We start from the raw sequence: 13,794 nt of genomic DNA on the forward strand, positions 1-13,794 counted from the left end.
CTCAGAAGAAGTGGAGTTTAAGGGCCAACCAGCTCTTGTGGCTCCCTTACCTTCTAACGCACTAGCCAATGGGATACGTCCAAGTATACTCTCCTTAAGTCCAGGGTAGCACTCCTACTGATTGCTTTGATTCTTCCACACAGAATCTTGAACTTCACCATCTCATGACTGCTGCATCCCAACCTGCCCCCAGTCTTCACATCCCCTACCAGCCCTTCCCTGTTAGTAAAAACAAGGTCAAGTAGCATACCCCTCCACATCAGGACAGTGCAGGACCTGGCATTTGGCCTTGTTGAACCTCATCCCATTCACCTCAGCTCAGTGATCCAGCTTATCTAGATCCCTCTGAATGGCCTCCCTAACCTCAGGCAGATTGATGAGGGTACTCTCAATAAGTTTGCAGATGACATCAAGTTGGGAGGTAGTGTCAACCTGCCTGAGGGTAGGGAGGCCCTTCAGAGGTTCAACAAGGCCAAGTGCTGGGTCCTGCGCTTTGGCCACAATAACCCCATGCAGTGCTATAGGCTTGAGGTTGAGTGGCTGGATGATTGTGAAGAGGAAAAGGACGTGGGGGTGTTCGTTGATGCTCAGCTGAACGTGAGCTGACACTGTGCCCAGGTGGCCAAAAAGGCCAATGGCATCCTGGCCTACATTAGAAATAGTGTGGCCAACAGGAGCAGGGAGGTGATCTGTACTCAGCACTGGTGAGGCTGCACCTCGAGTACTGTGTTCAGTTTTGGGTCCCTCACTACAAGAAAGACATTGAGTCCCTGGAACGTGTCCAGTGAAGAGCAACAAAACTGGTGAGGGGTCTGGAGCACAAATCTTTTGAGAAGCAGCTGAGTGAGCTGGGATTGTTTAGTCAGGAGAAGAGGAGGCTCAGGGAAGACTTCACTGTACTCTACAACTGCCTGAAGGGAGGTTGTGATGAGGAGGGGTTTGGCCTCTTCTCCCAGGCAACAAACAGGACCTGAGGAAATGGCCACAAGTTGTGCCAGAGGAGGTTTAGATTAGACATAAGGAAGAACTTTTCCTCTCAGAGAGTGGTCAGGCACTGGAATGGCCTGCCCAGGGAGGTAGTGCAGTCTCTGTCCCTGGCAGTGTTCAAGAGGCATCTGGATGAGGAGCTACAAGATATGATTTAGTAGCTTGTGGTAGCAAGGGTAATGGAAGGATGGTTGGACTAGATGATCTTGCAGATCCTTTCCAACCTTGTGATTCTATGATTCTATGATTCTATGATTCTATGATTCTATGATCAGCTCCTCCACCACCAGTGTCAGAAAGTTATCATCAATACATTGCAGGAACCACCTGGACCTTGTGTGCCTGGCTGTGTTACTTTGCCAACAGGTATCAGGATGGTTGAAGTCCCCCATAAGTACCAGTGCTGAGAATCACAAGACTACTTCCAGCTGTTTGTAAAAGGCCTCGTTCACTTCCTCCTCCTGATCAGGTGGCCTGTAGCATGCACCCAAAAGAGTGTCGCCTATGTTAGCCTGCCCCTTAATTCTTACCCACAAGCTATCCATTGTTAATCATCTCCCCCCACAGTGGAGCTCAATACATTCTAGCTGCTCTCTCTCATAAAGTGCAATTCTATCACCTCACCTCATCTTGCCATCCACAACAGCATGGCAGTCGTGTGAGCTCTCCCACCATGTCTCTGTGATTGCAATGAGATCACATCCCTACAAGCACACACGGATCACTTGTTCTTCCTGTTTATTCCCCATGCAGCATGCAATGCTATATAGGCACCGTAGGGAAGCAGAGGGTGCAGGTATCTCTAGAGGGGCACAGGAAGATTTAAGCTGGGCTCCTGGCAATGTTATCTTCTCTGACGAGTCCACACAAGATCCTACTGGACAGCTGGGAGGTTTTTCTCCACCGTTTACTAAAAAGACAGCATTCCCAGGCCCTTCTCTGTCACAAGGAACTCCATCCCCTTCCTTCATCAAATCTACTTTAACGTTCTGGTCATCAGTCCAGCCAGCTTGCTCCTCAGAACACTTTGGCCCCAGCTGCTCAGTCGCATTCTGTCTTACACCCACACACCTGGTTTCTCAAAGGCATGCCCAAGATCATGGTACACAAACCTCGATCCCAACACCATCCTCACAGCCAATAATCTACCTCTAATTTACCTCCTCTATTCTCCTCCTTCCTTCTGGGACCCCGCCACCAGTCAGGAGGACAGAGGAGAACACTCCTAGCATTTCCGAGCCCTTTAGCGTCTTTCCAAGGGACACAAAGTCCCTTTCTGATGTTCTGCCATTTCCTCGTGGCAGCCTCCCACGACCCTACTTAAATGACAACATGCAGATGATGTTTGATCACATGCAGTGGAGTCTCCTTAACATCTCTGACACGTGCCCCTGGAAGACAGCAAATCTCTCTGAAGAGATTATCTGGGCAGCAGATGGGGCCCCAGTACCGCCCAGCATAGAGTCCCCAGTCACTAAGACAATGCCGGGCAACGGTGCCCGGCAGCTGCTCCCCGGCCAGGGCACTCCCTCATCTGCTCAGGTGATTCCCTGCTTCAGTGTGGAATGTGTCCACCCTGGAGCCAAGTTCCTCACAAAAACGAGCTGTGTTTTGGGGCCTGCAAGGTTGCCCTGCATGCGGTCTGCTCCCCAGCCCAGGGCACATCATTCTCTGTGAGGTGGCACTCCTCAGTGTGATGTCACAATTGCTGTCACTTTTGCCCGCGGCAGCGGTGGGAGCGGTGGCTCAGTCCGCTTGTGGGACGCGCAGGAAGTGAACCCAGAGAGAGTGTTGTGTCTATCTGGAAACATCCTGCTGTGATGGAGCGGCTGAGAGCCCTTCGAGGTGAGGCCCCTCCACCTCTTTGGACACCGTGACGCTGCCCGAGCACGTGTGTGCCTCCAATGCCTGTTTAGGATGTGCCAGCAGCACTGCCCTTGCTCTGCTGAGTGCAGCTGCCCACCGTGGTTTCCCCAGTACCCCAGCAACGGGAAGGCTCTCTTCCCTCTACCTGCTGACCACACATGTGCCAGCACAGCCCACCCCCACTGTGGGGCTGGAGGAGCGTTCCTCCCAAAGCTGGCCGGATGCTCGGCCCTGGCTCCAAGCAACACCAGCGACAGCTGCTCTGCTCTTTCCTTCCAGGTCTCTTTGCCTGTGTGGGCTGCATGCCCAGACGTACACGTCGCAGGGAGAGAGGCAGGGTGGAAAGCCCTGTCCTTGCCTCTGCTGTGACTTTACTGCTGCAGCGCCTGCAAGACCAGGAGGTGAGCTGGGGATGTCCAATCATCAGACCCTGGCCCAGTGCCACGGTCCCGTGGGTGCCAGGCCCCGGCAGCACATTGGCATAGCGATGGGTGGCAGCTGGCGGCTCCCCAGGAACAAGGGCAAAGCAAAACATGACCTATCTCTGTCCCCAGGGTGACCGAGCGCAGGCGTACTGCGAGCTGGAGCACGTCCTGTGTGAAGATGACAGCCGCCCGCCATGTGGAGTGGTGAACCGGCTGCTGGCAGAGGTGTCCCAGGACCTGACAGCAGCCCAGGTGAGAGGTCACTCCTGAAGGCAAAGGGAGCTGCCTGCCCGCGCTGGTGTTCTGCTGGCGGACGGTGGTGGCTTAGCCTTTCCAAGGGAAGGTCTCGGGCAGTCTCCTGTGCCGTGTGTCACCAGTGACTCTTTTTCAGGGCGTGATGGACAGCGTGAGAACGGCTGCCAGCAATGTCCTGGTGGCTCTGGCCCGGACACACTTCTCCTTGGTGATGGCCGAGCTCCAGGGCCACCTGAAGGCCACACAGGAGATGTCCAAGGAGTTTGTGCTTGTCACCCTGAGCAAACTCTTCAGCAGCTATGGTAGAGTGCCCTCAGTCTCCTGGCATCTGTAACAACCGGGGGAAGGGATCTCTCCCCTTGCGCATGATCTGCGTAGAGCTGGGGGATGCAGGGCTGCAGCCTCTCCTCCCTCCCTGCTGAGGCTCTGACCGTGCCCATCTCCTTCCTCTCTGCAGCTCCACAGTGCATCTCCTTCATGTGGCTAACGCTGGCTGGCCTGCGTAGTGTGGTGGGCCAGGTGAGGAGCGGCCGGACCCTGCGCATTGCTTGTGCTGGTGAGTGCCAGCCCCAGAGTAGCGGGGCTTGGGACAATCCTTGCACCTTGCCCTGCTGCAGACTCTCAGGGGCTCCCTTTTATCCTGTTTTTTTGTTTGTTTGTTTGTTTGTTTGTTTTCTTCTTAGTTTCATTTTTATTTTTAAATTAATTATTTGTTGTTGTTGTTTTGTTTTTCCAGTTGTGAAACAATGGTTGGAAGGAGTCAAGGTTCACTTGTGCTCTGGAAAGCAATGCCCCTGGCCTGTTATGGAGAAAGAGCAGATTTATGAGAAACTTTACCAGCTCTTCTGCTCTGTCCTGAGCAACTGGCAGGACTGCAAGGAGGAAAAGGTGAGCACTGCTGCATTCTCAGCCCAGGATGGCGGCTGGGGCATCCATGATGGCAGCCCTGTCAGTGTCCAGCAGGCTGAGAGCAGAGGGGTGACAAGAGGGAGTGGGAGGACTCTGCAAAGGGCCCCAAACTGGCTCTGTGCTCAGGGCTGAATCTCCTTGCCAGGAAGCAGCCACATGTCACAGCACTGTGGCAGGGAGAACTGGGGATGAGGGTGTGGGGAAAACCTGCCTGCCCTCCAGAGCAAGCCCATCTCCTGCTGGGCACAGGGGCATCGGGAAGGGGAAGGGAAAGAGAAAGCCCTCTCTGTAGGAGGGCAGACCTTCAGTCTTTTATGCTGGGCCTCTGCCATCCCTCTCCAGGACAAACAGGCCGTCCTCGAGGCCGTGGCTTCCATGATGGCTGTCCTCCTGCAAGAGGAACTGCACCGAAAGCACATCTGGGAACAGATCCTTTGGCTTGTGCACCAGTATCAGGAGGTCCAAGACACCTGCAGGGGGACCAAGGTGAGACGTTGTGCTGGGCTCAGTGTGGACATGGGGCCAGGACCAAGAAGGGTCAGTGGGATGCAGAGAGCAGGCGGGAAGCCCTTGGAGAAAGAAGGAACAGGTGTTCAAGGGAGGTCTGAGGCTTCCTGGGCTCTTCAGTGAAGGAAGAGTGAAGGAACCTGGACAGGGCCAGAAAGAAGCAAAGAGTCACTCCTGGGGATGGGAGGCTTCACCACCATCACTGTTGGGCTCTGAATGCCTGAGGAGTTCTGTGCTAACAACTAGGAGGACCACGTCCAGGTGTATCTGATGGGGGAGAAGAGGGCAAAAAATGCCCAAGCAGGGCTTGGTTGTGAGCAGAGAGTCTCTCTTGGTGCTGCTGGGAAGGGGGGACAAACCAGAATGCCTGTGCAGGAGCTTCTCCCTGTGGACAAACCACTGGGAATCAGTTTTGCTAATCCCAAGTGGCTAGATGTGGCTTCAGCCCTTTCTTCCTCTCCTGGTCTCTTGCAGAGCCTCACTATCTTCCTGGAGGCCTTAGAGGGAGCTCAGTCCGTTATCCCAGAGGACAAGTTTCTGGCCATCACCAGAGTCGTGTTCTACCAGGTAAGGGAAGCCTATCCTTGCGCCCACAGCAGTTTCCCCTCTGGGCTAAGTCTCAGGAGGACTGCAAAGCTCCAAGCCTATGATGGCCGCTCAGCCTTAGCTCCTGCATGCCTGTGGCTCCTCCAGAGCCATGCATGTTCCCCTGGAGCAGGCTGTGTTTTGTCTGCATCTCCTCTTCCTGAGACTGCCAAGGGAGACAAGAGCTGGCAGCGCAGTTTCTTTTCCATACTCAGTGATGATGTGATTTTCTCAAATGTTCCCACACCTTGTTCCCACAGCTCTCTGATGACACCAAACAGCACAGCGAGGCTGACAGAGCAGAGCTGACCCACTGCATCCTGCTGCAGGGTAAGGAGAGGAAATTTGGTGATGGTTGGCGGTGCCCTGGCCAAAACCTCTCTTGCAAACCTCTGGAACAGGCGCGAGTTTCTTGATAACACAGTGTGGGATTACCTCCCTGCAGCCCGAATCTGCCCAGAGGAGACAGTCCTGTTTCTGCAGTCGCAGCTGGGTGGTCAGAGGAAGGACAGTTGTGTGGCAGCCCTGGGTCTGCTCGGTGCTCTGGCTCGCTCTGACGGTCAGTACCACGGGTTGGGACTTCCAGGGATCCCTTTTGCCATCTGGGTTGTGCCTCCATGTATGCTTCTGTGCATCTCTTGCAGAGCCCGCAATCACAGAGAAGCTGCCCCAGATTGTGGAGGCTGTGCAGTGTCTGTGCAGTGATCCCAGGACCAAGGTGAGCTGATGTGGGAAAGGAAAGCACTGTTGGGGTGGTAGGGATACCCTTTCCCTCGGGGCAGGGGCTGGTGAGGCTGTACTAGAAGGACTCAGACCCTGGGAAGTATTTCCATTCTCCTTTGTGTCCTCTGAGAGCCCGATGGCAAGAAGTGATGCTGCTGCCAACACGGGCAGGGCTGGGGTGCTAGGGAAGGTGCTGGGGCATTGAATGCATGGTCGCAATGTTTCCTGTGGGGTGAGCAGGCAGAGTGGAGTGGGCAGGTCCCTGTGCTGCGCATGGAAATTGCACAGCCTGGTGCTAAGGCCTGGCCTTCACCTCAGGGCCAAGGCTTCTCCTCTGCTCTTCTTGTCTCTGTGTATGCCCGAAGGGCAAAAAAAAAATAAAAAGAAATCAAACCCACAATTGAACCCTGGCAGGTGAGGAGGGCCATTCTGCACTTCATGAAGGATCTGCTCAATGCTGATGCCTGGAGCTGCTCAGCCTGGGATGTGGTGGGTCACATCTTCAATGAGTTCAGCTGCACCACAGGAAGAAGGGTAAGGACAGTGAGCAGCATCTTCCTTTGGAAAACCCATGCTGCTCAGAGGCTGGCACAGAAGCAGCAGTGGGGCCACACCTGAGCCTCCTGAGAGGCTCCTGAGAACTGAGAGTAACCAGCAACAACACCACTGTTGTGCAGGCAGCCGGAGATGTTTCTGCCCAGGAAGCCCAGGAAGAAGGAGCACTCCAAGAGTTGTGCATGGACATCCTGGGGTCTCTGGATGTCTCCGTGAGAGGGATGACCAAAGTAAGTCACACTCTGCCCTGCTGCCACTCCTTGCCTTTGCACCACGTGTTCCTTGTCCCCTTCCAACACCCCAGGTCTCTCCTCCAATGTGCTCTGAAGCACACACGACTCATGAAAATTCACAGAGTCCTCTTCATCTCTGAGTGGAGGCAGGAACGCTGACACGCTCAACTGCCTCATTCCCTACAGCTCCTGTGGCCACGGCTGCTGCTGTACGTGGTGCCAGCTGAGTACACCGGCATGCTAATCCCAGTCTCCCGCTGCATCCGAGCCCTGGCTGAGAGAGGGGACCTGACAGTGCAGGAGATAGAAGAACTGGATCCCCATTTTGTCAGCTCCATGTTTCAAGGTAAGAGCAGAAACTCTCTGGTGAGCTCTGCTGACCTGTGTTAGCGCCCAGAAGGGACAGCAGAGGTGCGTATGGCAGGGCATGGAGTGTCTGCATCTCACTCAGTACTTCTTTCTTCCTGCAGGCCCACTGCTGACTCCACATATACTGCTGGCACGCCTGTTGGTGAGTACATGCTCCAGAGGCTGTTCCAGAAGCCCCAAGGAGGAAGCAGCATGGCTGAGTGTGCCAGCGCCTGCCTCACCTCTGGGGATGCCGTTGTCTTCCTGGGCTTGCAGAGCCATGGGCAAAGCTGTTAGCTGCTCCCTGCTCACCAGAGCAGAGCCAAGCTGCTTCCCCCCTGGAAGAAGCTGCTTCTCTTGCTGCAGAAGTGACCCAGTTTCTCCTTGCTCTCGCTCAGGTGGTGGCAGGGAGCCCTGTTGCAGGCAGTGAACTCCAAGCTGCTGCCTTGCTTCTCATGCAAAACCTCCACAGCAGGATCCACAGAGCTGTGGGGGCCATGTGGGCCGCTGAAATCCCCGTGCTGCTGCAGTGCCTCAAAGGTAAAGTGCTGGTGGGAAGGGATGGGCGGAGGTGGAGGAAGAGGGGGCAGAGGAAGGGGAAGAGTGAAAATGCAGCTCTGCGGCGTGGCAGAGGGGAAGTGTTGCCTGCAGCCCACTGCTTGCTGTGCTGCTGTTTCCATTCTAGGGAGACAGCACTGAGGCCCAGGGAACTTTTCCCCAAGGCATCTGCCCATTCCAGGGCATGCATAGGCTCTTCAAGTCCCCTGAGACAGCTGTCTTGGAGCCATTAGTTAAGTGCTCCTGTTGGAACAGTGTTTGTGCGGAGGGACAGGTCATTGTGGGGGGGGTACAGGCCCCAGCTTGGCAGTGCTGAGTCAGGCAAAGCCAGGTTTGCTGCTTTTCTTCTTTTGTGGCTTGATCCCAAGCAAGAGTTTTTTGCTTCTTGTTGCTGTGCAGGGAAAGATGAGAGCTTCATGGACTCTACAGAGTGGGAGCATCGTCTGCTAAAGGTAGAGCATTGTTGGGAGGCAGGGTGCAGAGAAGTGCTTGCCTGCCACAAGGAGCCCCACCCCCATACAAGCCAGGGAGGGAATGCTGGGGGGAGCTGGCAGAGGGACTGTTGTTGAGGCACCTCTCCCCAGAAGGCTGCAGCAACTTGGGAATGTGGGAAGAGGCAAAGGGCAAGGGAACATTGGCTTTTCCTGCTCTTCAACAGTTCCTGAGGGAGTCGCTGGACACCATGGAGGACGAGGCCTGGACCAAGGCCCTGAGCTGCGAGCTAAGCCGGCAGCTGAGCAGTTCTCCCAGCAGCTCTGGAGAAAAGGTAGGTTGCCCTCGGCTCTACCCAGCGGTGCAGCTGCAGGTGCCCAACTGGGGCTGGGGCTGCTCCTGCTGCTTCTCCAGCCCGTTCCCCCCAGAGGGCCTTTGCCTGCAAACTGCTTGGGGGCTGGCTAAAGCTCGGCCCTGCAGCTGCTCTCAGCAACTCCCAGGGAGCGTGGGTCCTTCCCACCTGGCCCTCTCCCAGCCAGTCACGTTGCTAACACATCCCAACTTATTCCTCCCTTCCCATGCAGTCTTTCCTGTACAAGGCTCTGGGCACAGTTCTGGGAGCTTGTAAGGAAGTCCTCTACGTCCAAGAGAAGCTGCTGCAGCACCTGGAGGGAGCAAATGCAGAGGAGCCATCTGAGGCCCAGGTGAGCTTTCCTTCCAGATTCTGCGAGCATCCCCGCTTCGTCCCTGGGGCAGAGGGCTTCTCCTGGCCCTGTTCCAGGCCTTTCAATCTCCTCCCTGCTGCTGCTTCCCTCAAGTGAGGACCAGCCCGGCCACCGTGGCTGGCTGCGTCAGTAGGTTCAAGCCTGCGCCAACTGCCCCTTGTTGTTTTGTGCAGGGAATGATCTCTCTTGTCAGCCATGCTGCTGAGAGCAACTTCCACATAGTCCTGGACACACTCACCATGTTTGCGTCCAGGCTGTGCAAAGGCCGGAATAGTAGGATTTCCAGGCGCAAGAAGGTAAAGTGTTATGGGTTTCCATCTTGGCATTCTTCTGCCTTATTTTCACAGCAGCTCCTGCCTTGGGAGCCCAGGTGCATCGCTGGGCACTGGGGGCCATTGAGCGAGTGTCTCAAGGCATTTCTCCCTTCACAGATGGAGCTGAACAGCACGAGAGCTCACGCCACACGCAGCGCTCTCATCCTCGCCCATGGCAGCTTGGCACTGCAAGCCTCCAAGGAACAGCTGCTTGCCCGCCTGGAGGGAGACATTGTGGGCAACATCCTGCTGCTGTACAGCTGCAGCTGTCGGGTGAGAGCTCAAAGCATGCCAGGGTGTCAGAGCGCCCAGCTGCAGCCCCTCCACGTGGGGGGATACCCATTTCAATGGGCCTTCTCTTTCCAAAGGTCCCTTGGGGAACGGTTTGTGCCCAGATGAAGATCCAAGCCCTTCCCTTAGCGTTGCCCCCACGTGTCCCCCTTGCAGCCCTTGGCCCTTCCCTCAGTTCAAAGAATGTTCTTCTCTCTTGGGCCTCAGGACTTGCAGAACAAGCTCGCGCTGGTGCAGAGCATCACTGACTTCAGCTCTGCCTTCCATGCTGTGGGTGGCTCCGCCTTCTTTAACCCCTTTTTGAAGAGCAAGCTGCTGGAGATCCTGATGGTGAGTGCCTAGAGCCAGGGCTCTCTGCAGAGGAGTTTTGGGCTGTGCCACGGGGCTTGCTCCCCTGGAGCCATACAGGCCTCCCTCAGCCACACGTCTCCAGCTGGTGGGGACTTTGGGTGCTAGGTCCACCAGCTGTGGAGTTGCTGCATCTTGTAGTGCCTTGGTGGGAAATGTGGAAGTGATGGGGCTGGTGTGTGGCAGTTGTGTCGCACAAGAGCTCTCACATGCCCCTTATCCACTTTGACAATGTCTCTCTGGTACTTGCAGGACTTGCTGAAGAAGTATTACTTGGGCACCCGTGTATCCCCAGTGCCCCTCAAGGTAGTTCTGGCCCTGGAGCAGCTGAGGTAAGGATTGGAGCCTCTGGAGTGGCCAGGCAGGAAGGTGGTCCCCCTTTAGGGTAGCTTCCGAAGGCCTGGAGGGGGTAGAGGGTGAGGAGCCACATCTACAAGAGAGATGGCTGGGCTGTTGTGCCCAGCTAAGCTCAGGTTCTGAGCAGAGAGAAAGGCCCTGGTGCTCCTGCCCCTGGCAGGGAAGAGAAGGGAGACCTGGGGTCTCCTTCCCTTCAAAGAGGGAGGTTGTTCACTGCTGCCGGGGCGGCGGCGAGTGCTGATGGAGCTAAAGACAGTGCTCAGCAGCATGGTCTGGGGGTGTTCGCTTTGCAGCTTAGGAGAATCTCAGATGTTGTCTGAACCACTCTGGAGAGCACTAGTAAAGGCTCTTTCTGTTTTCTCTTCCTTTTTTCCTCCTGTCAGCAAGCTGAAGCCTTCATTAGGAAGCAAGGACATGTGTGAAATGCTGACTCTGTGCTGCAAGAATATTGTGATGCACCCTTCAGCGAGGATGATGCTGAAGATCAAGAAGTTACAGCAAGCAGCACAGTACCTGCAGGTAACCTGCTGTAATTTTCCCAGCCACGTCTCAGTCGGAGCCCTTTCTCAGAATACACAACCTATGCTCTGGCAGCAGCCATGATGCCACACCTCAATCCCCTCTTCTGCTTTCAGCTTCAGCAAACCTCATTGAAAGCTCTGGGCCGGCTCATGGCGGTCCTGCTTGAGACAGGGACCACCCGTGGATTCTTCGAGAACATAGTCCATGTGAGTATGTGTGGGGCAAGGGAGAAAGCATGGTGCCTGCTGGCATGCTGGCTCACTGCGAGCTCAGAAATGGGCAGAGAAATGGGCCCTGCAGGGGAAAGGCAGGAGCCAGCCCCTGGCAGGCTACAGCTGAGGAAAAGCTCCTGGATTAGGAGGAAGGAGTGTCTGCAGAGAGCCAGGCCAGCAGTGCCAGTGCTCAGCAGAGCAGGGGGCTGCATGGAGCCACAGGGCAGGCCATGAGTGAAAGTACCGGGAAAGGAGGGACAGAGAGAAGGATGGCAGAAAGGGAAAGAAAAGATGTCCTCAGTCATACAGATGCTCTGTTCCAGGTCCTGCAAAAATCAATGACATCAGACAACATGTGGGAGCGCAAGAGAGCCCTGCAGACCTGCTCCCAGCTGCTGGCTGCTTGTGAAGAACTTCAAGTGAGTAAAGAGCCCCAACACATGCCCCTGGCTCCCTCCCTGGTGCTCCTGAGCTGGAAGGCGAGCTCCGCCCAGCTGTGCATGCTGTGTCACCCATTGCGTGGGGAAGGCACAGGCGGGAGAAGCTAGGGAGAGCTGGGGCTGCCTACAACTTTGTTCCTGCCTCTCATCCCTGCAGGGGGGAGATGCCTGCAAGCACTTTGGCTCCTTGGTGGGATTTCTGGCACCTCTGACATGTGATCCCATGCCCACATCCCGCCAGTTGGCTGCCACCTGCCTGAGCTCCCTTCTCCGAATCCAAGGTGAGTAGAGCGGCCATGCACCAGCCCTCCGCTCTCCTCCACAGCATTACCAGAACCCCATGGGCTGGGCCCTGTTTCCAGGAGGGAGAGGCACCGTGCACAGCTGTCTTCTTGTCCCCACTCTGTCCTCTGTCCCCATGGAAAGAGGTTCCATTTCAAGAAGCATGACTTCCCTTTTCTCCCCGTGCTCTTTCCAGCCAAGGCAGCCAACAGAGTCATCAAACTGGGAGACATCGGGAGCCTGTGTGAGGGGCTGAATGACAGCAGCACCATTGCTCAGCTCCGGACCTTGTCCAAAATTGCAAGGGTAAGTGGACCCAAAAAGGGGTGGTAGGATCTCAGCACGTAGGCTTCTGCACATTCCTCTACTCCCCCCAATCTCACCCACCATTTCCAGAATGAGCTGAGACCAATTTTCTCAGCAAGTAGCAGGAGGCGCTGAGCTATGTCTGGCCTTCAGGCGTGTGTGTGTGTGTGTGTGTGTGTGTGTGTGTGTGTATGTGTGCATGTGTGGCTGACTGTGGCTGCTAGGTAGGCTTTGCATGTAAGCAAACACCATGGGTGGAGCAGCTGAGAGAAGGCTCAGCCGCCTTCCGTATAAATAGCAGGGCATGGACAGCAGGAGCGTTGTGATTGCCGCCTGAATGACCAGCAAGCTGCTGAACTAAGAACGCCCTCAAGACTGCTTTCTGTTTTGAAGAGCTGCCGCAGTGCAGTGATGAGATCTCTCCTGCTTCTCATTTCTCTGCAGATGGTGTGCAGAAACTTCCCCCTGGAACAAACTGTCGACTTCATGATGGCCATCGAGGATACCTTCCGGAAAGGCAGAGGAATGCGCGTGCGTGCAGCTGGGAAGTGGATGATCACCCTTCTGCTGATGTACGGGAAGGACATCCATTGGGACGTAAGAGACTTTCTTCCACGTGTCTTGGACTTTTGCTGGTTGTTGCAGTACGCCTTGTGCCATTTGCCTCTTGTGCTAAAGAAGCACAGACTGAGCACAAAGCCAGGGCTTGGACAGGATGATTGGTGTGAAATTTAGGCTTAGGACTTGGCAGTATGTCAAGGGAGCAGGCACTGCTCATGTGCTGAATGTCCGTGGTTACTTACTGCAGAGTCAAGGATGCAGCAAGTCATTCTTTCTTCCCTTCTTCTTTCAGGCGGCACTGATTGTCTACATCCTGCGCAGCTGCATGTCATCCATGAAGCAGAGCACGTTCATGCCCTTCCTTTGCCAGGCAATGGTCATCCTCACCCGCTGCCATGCAGAGGTCACAATTGACAACTTCTTCCGGCTGCTTGAGCCAACAGACAGGTACTGGCACTCCTGCCTTTGCTGATGCTGTGGTCCCATTTGTAGCTTGCCTCTTTTAGAGGGATCCAAGGAGGAAGCAGCTTTTTCTTTGTTACTCTCAAAGTCTGTTTGAGGTGAAAATTACTCAATCACAACTTGAGAATCTCTTTTTTCTAGCGAGACGTGGAGGAGAATAAGAGAGTTTTATCTTCGAGAGTGGAGACGGGAGAAGAATGAAAAGAAACGCTGAACTAATTTTTTTTTATGTATTATAAATGTATTATAAATTTGTATATGTATATATTTTACATGTATATATATATTATGTATTTTATATGTATATATATTTTATATGTATATATTTTATATATTTTTATATGTGTATATATTTTTATATATTATTTATTAAATATTTTTAAATACTAAAATCCTGGCTAAGAAGTGCAAAGTAGTTTTTTTTTTACCTAAGTCTTCATTTTAATAGCTGCTGTAGATCATCTCCATACCAGTTACATCATGAACTGGTCTGCAAGGGGAGCAAACTTCCCACAGCAGAGCTTGTGTCTGCACAGGGATGGGAATTTCTACAGGATGCCAAAACCCCTGCCGTGGCTATGTTGTGTCTCC

At 54.4% G+C, this 13,794-nt stretch overlaps 1 protein-coding gene across 1 annotated transcript; it reads left to right on the forward strand.

Annotated features, from left to right (window-relative positions):
- The first annotated feature begins 1,226 nt into the window (after positions 1–1,226).
- LOC104909800 (maestro heat-like repeat-containing protein family member 2B) lies at positions 1,227–13,417 on the forward strand. The gene is made up of 31 exons (XM_010707420.2): positions 1,227–2,832; positions 3,133–3,254; positions 3,408–3,530; positions 3,670–3,835; positions 3,991–4,089; positions 4,270–4,421; positions 4,785–4,928; positions 5,424–5,516; positions 5,795–5,864; positions 5,980–6,093; positions 6,179–6,252; positions 6,672–6,791; positions 6,935–7,042; positions 7,232–7,391; positions 7,516–7,556; positions 7,792–7,933; positions 8,351–8,403; positions 8,610–8,717; positions 8,968–9,087; positions 9,282–9,404; positions 9,540–9,695; positions 9,921–10,043; positions 10,314–10,393; positions 10,802–10,937; positions 11,054–11,146; positions 11,476–11,571; positions 11,750–11,873; positions 12,071–12,180; positions 12,625–12,777; positions 13,034–13,188; positions 13,345–13,417. The coding sequence occupies exons 1-31, from the start codon at positions 2,808–2,810 to the stop codon at positions 13,415–13,417; spliced, it is 3,456 nt and encodes a 1,151-aa protein (XP_010705722.2). The 5' UTR covers positions 1,227–2,807.
- The last annotated feature ends 377 nt before the right edge of the window (positions 13,418–13,794 follow it).

This window comes from Meleagris gallopavo, chromosome 2 (genome assembly GCF_000146605.3).
Source record: "Meleagris gallopavo isolate NT-WF06-2002-E0010 breed Aviagen turkey brand Nicholas breeding stock chromosome 2, Turkey_5.1, whole genome shotgun sequence".
Taxonomy (NCBI): domain Eukaryota; kingdom Metazoa; phylum Chordata; class Aves; order Galliformes; family Phasianidae; genus Meleagris; species Meleagris gallopavo.

Coding starts and splice junctions, on each gene's coding strand:
- LOC104909800 (XM_010707420.2), top strand. CDS start 2,808: ATGGAGCGGCTGAGAGCCCTTCGAG. Junction 2,833..3,132: donor GCGGCTGAGAGCCCTTCGAG/GTGAGGCCCCTC, acceptor CTTTCCTTCCAG/GTCTCTTTGCCTGTGTGGGC. Junction 7,934..8,350: donor GCTGCTGCAGTGCCTCAAAG/GTAAAGTGCTGG, acceptor GTTGCTGTGCAG/GGAAAGATGAGAGCTTCATG.